We start from the raw sequence: 3,408 nt of genomic DNA, 5'->3' as shown, positions 1-3,408 counted from the left end.
TTTCCCTTTGTGGCTCAGAGTCGCAGTCATAGGGTGGTTTGTACCTAGGCAGACAATGAGTTCACAAATCCCTGAGCCACGGGGCCATCCTGGGGGCAGCCTGGGCCTTGTAGCAGGGTCTGGGCTCTGACGGTGCTCAGAGAGAAAGGCAAGCGGCAGGCACCAGGGCACCTAAGACCATGGGCCAGAAGCTGGTTCCAGGTCACCCTCCTGGCCAGTCTTGGGTGGCCCTGGTCTAGAGGGAAGCCCTGGGTGGGGTGCTCTTGGACGGGAGCTGCAGGGTGACAGAGTACCAGGAGGGGCAGTCCTGGACGTGCGGTGGAGGTTTCAAGATAGGGAGAGTCGGTCCTCGGAAGAAGGTGGGCTCCAAGAAAGGGCTGGGACATGTCCGCTGGGGGTGTGGCCCAGGAAGGAACCCCACACCAGAGTGGGCTGACACAGAGGGCTTTATTCAAAACAGTCATCAGGTTTGGGGAGACCTTGTCTGCTCCCCCAGAGAGGCCCAGGGGAGCTCCCAGAACTCAAATGCAGCCCAGCAAAGGAAGGAGGAAGAGCGCTGTGTTGCGGCAGGGCGGCGAGGCACGTGGGCCCCTCACGCGTGAGGTCCAGGAAGCAAGGGCAGGCGGTCCAGCGCTGAGCGGCACACTGTCCCATAAGCCTGGGAGTAGCCCCCAAGCGCAGCCCTGGCAGCTCCCTGCGCCCCCTGCCAGGCTGAGGTGCCAAACATCCTGCGGCCTGGCCGGGGTTCCGGAACCTCCCAGGTGGGCCGGGGTGAGACCTGCACACGGGGAGGGTCATTATCAGAGGAAAGGGGCGCGAGTGGGCACACAGGCTTCTGGGAGAGACTGCCAGGCTCACCTGTCGCCCACCAGCTGCCCTCAGCCCACCATTCAGGGACCAGTCACGGCGGATCAGGGCCTGGTTGGTGGCCTGGGCTGCGGCCTGCAAGGTCAGGGAGGGTGCCATGCCTCTCAAGCTACTGATCTGGGAAGGTGCATGTCACAAGATCACTAAAAGGCACAGTGGGAGGCTCCTGCCATGCCCACACGCCATGACTTACCCCTGGAGGTGTACAGGGGGGCTCTGCCTTAGTCCTAGGGGACCTTTCCCACCTTCCTGGGGGCAGAGGTTGGGGCTGGGGTGCCAAGCTCGGTCTAGGAATGTTCCTGGTCGCACCAGAGGCTTCTGTGGGGTTGGAGATCAACCCCCAGAGTTAGATCCCCTCTGCACCTTGGTGGCCCCACACAGCAGGACCAGGGGTCGTCTTCCACATGGGAGGTGGACAAAGTTCACACACCCTGCTCAGGGTCACCATCAGGGCTACTCTGAGGCCTGGAACCAGGGTTCCCCACAGGCATCCGGGACGCGATCTGGGGGATGGCTCTGTGATGGAACAGGTGTCCCTGAGCCCAGGAGGCCCTGGCCTCTGGCCCCAAGGCCGTGCTCCCCAAGATCCCCTCTCTTGGCCCACGGCTGTGGCCCCTTCTCTCCAGGATCATCTGCGGAAGGGGAGGGTGTTCAGAGGTGCGAGGTGTGGGCATGGGGGAGCACTAGTTGTCCCTGAGTCAGGAGGACTCCAGGGTGCACAGGGAGAGGGGCAGTGGAGGCGGAGGCCCGAGCACCTGGTAGAGGCGGCTGCGATACTCGGAGGCAGAGAGCTGGTCTCTTTCCAGCACCGGGAGCCACACTTCCGTCTCACGTGTCCACTCACGGCTGGGGCCGTGGAACCTTCGGGTCAGAGAAAGGTGAGACCTGGACTGCAGAGCCAGAGCCCAGAGCCCCTCAGGCTCCCCTCCCCCCCAGCGGGGGGCTGGCCCTGGGCCCCAGGGCTGCCTTCCCACCCTCCTACCTGCGCACGTAGGGGTGCTGCAGGGCCTGGGCTGCGCTGAGCCGCTTGCTGGGGGCAAACACCAGAAGTTTCCTGAGGAGGTCCAGGGCGTCTCGGGGGGTGTCTGGTGGCAGGATGTCATCCAGCGACTGCTGTGGCCTGCGGGCAGTTGCCTGTCATCTCTTCTCCAGGGCCCCCCAGGGCCCCCTCCCCAGATCTGTCTGTGCCAGACCTGCAGGCAGTGGGGAGAGACCCCTGCCTCACCTTTCAGTCTCCTCTGCAGGCCTCCCGTGGGGAACCCTTGGGGCTCTCCCCACAGAACCCTCATCTGGCAGAGCTACGGCAATGCTGGGGTCTCCTCACTCTTACCCTGACCCCAACAGGCACAAACGGGCCCTTGTGCCAGGCACAGGAAGCTGGCTTGCTCCTGAGCCAGCCTCCCTGCCCCACAGCTGAGCACCCCACTCACCGGGATCCCAGGAGGTGCAGCAAGGTGCAGCTGTAGCCTGTGCCGAGAGCCCGGAGGTCTGTGGGGGGTGGTGGTGGAAGGAGGTGTGACCAGGTGTGGCTGCGGGGGTGGGACAGCTCAGGGCGTTCTGGGGCCAGCCATCTCTTCTGATGCCAAGGACTGCAGCCTCTTCAGGGCTTCTGACATCTGGTGGGGCTCCACCCCACCAAAAGCTAGGCGTGTGCCCCCATGAGCCCCCTCTGAGCTGATGGGTGCCCACAGGTACACCTGCCCTACACCCTCACACCCCAGCCCAGTGACGGCCTCCTGGACCAACCCTTGCGGTCTCTCCCCTGCAGAGCAGAGGTCTGGGAGCAAGCAGGCTCTCCCCTGGGTTCTGGGAGTAATTCCCCTGCCACAGCCTCACCCCTACAACAGCCTCCCCTCTTCTCTCTGCACCCCCTGCCCTGCTTGGCTCTGTGCCCATGCTGCACCCGGCACGGGAGTGCTCAGCCCTGCACCCCGTATCCCTCAGCAGGGTGAGGACCTTGCCCCCACCTGGCTGGCCCCTTCGCGTGGCCACTCGGTCCTGTGGCCAGTCCTGCCTCCTTCGCCATCTGCAGTCTCCCCACCCTGGCCCTGGCAGCTGCTTTCTGGGCCCTCCGTTACCCAGGGCCTGCCCTTTCCAGTCCTCCCAGGGCTCCTACTCCGGACCCTCTTCCCTGCACGGTCCTGGCCGGTCGAGCACTATCTCCCCACAGCTGCACTCTCTGGCCCTCCGCCTCTGGGTGCCCAGTCGGACCCCCCCATGCTCACCCTCCTCAGTCGGCGGCGGGATGGTCTCCAGGATCAGCTCCAGCTGATGCACAGTGGAGGTGCCCGGGAACAGGGGCTGCCCTCTCAGCATCTCTCCCAGGATGCAGCCCAGGCTCCACATGTCCACCCCAAGGGTGTACCTGGGCAGGAAGGGGTGTGGGCAAGGGGAGCTCAGAGGCAGAGGTGAAGGTACAGGGGCTTGGAGGTGAGGTGCGGACAAGTAGGTGGGCCCAGCTGTAAGCAGGCCTGGGGGTCCCCATCAGAACAGGAGGGCAGGCCGGGGGAACTGGGGGAGAGGGTGGGGTGGGTCCGAGGT

The 3,408-nt window shown here is 64.9% G+C and overlaps 1 protein-coding gene across 3 annotated transcripts; it reads right to left on the bottom strand.

Annotated features, from left to right (window-relative positions):
* Positions 1-428: 428 nt before the first annotated feature.
* Positions 429-3,402, bottom strand: Mapk15 (mitogen-activated protein kinase 15). 3 transcript variants are annotated; one of them, XM_048802424.1, is made up of 8 exons: positions 3,093-3,402; positions 2,298-2,355; positions 1,850-1,987; positions 1,623-1,728; positions 1,298-1,499; positions 1,061-1,185; positions 859-984; positions 429-778 (listed from the first exon to the last, which is right to left on the bottom strand). In XM_048802424.1, the coding sequence occupies exons 1-8, from the start codon at positions 3,211-3,213 to the stop codon at positions 593-595; spliced, it is 1,062 nt and encodes a 353-aa protein (XP_048658381.1). In that variant the 5' UTR covers positions 3,214-3,402; the 3' UTR covers positions 429-592. The 3 variants fall into 3 exon arrangements, with proteins under 3 accessions (XP_048658381.1, XP_048658382.1, XP_048658383.1); XM_048802425.1 differs by having other exon boundaries at positions 859-942; XM_048802426.1 differs by having other exon boundaries at positions 1,298-1,383; positions 1,850-1,977.
* Positions 3,403-3,408: the final 6 nt, after the last annotated feature.

The sequence above is a fragment of the Marmota marmota genome, unplaced genomic scaffold, assembly GCF_001458135.2.
Source record: "Marmota marmota marmota unplaced genomic scaffold, marMar, whole genome shotgun sequence".
NCBI lineage: Eukaryota > Metazoa > Chordata > Mammalia > Rodentia > Sciuridae > Marmota > Marmota marmota.
Note: the sequence above shows the minus strand (reverse complement) of the source record. Positions and strands in the feature narration are given on the sequence as shown.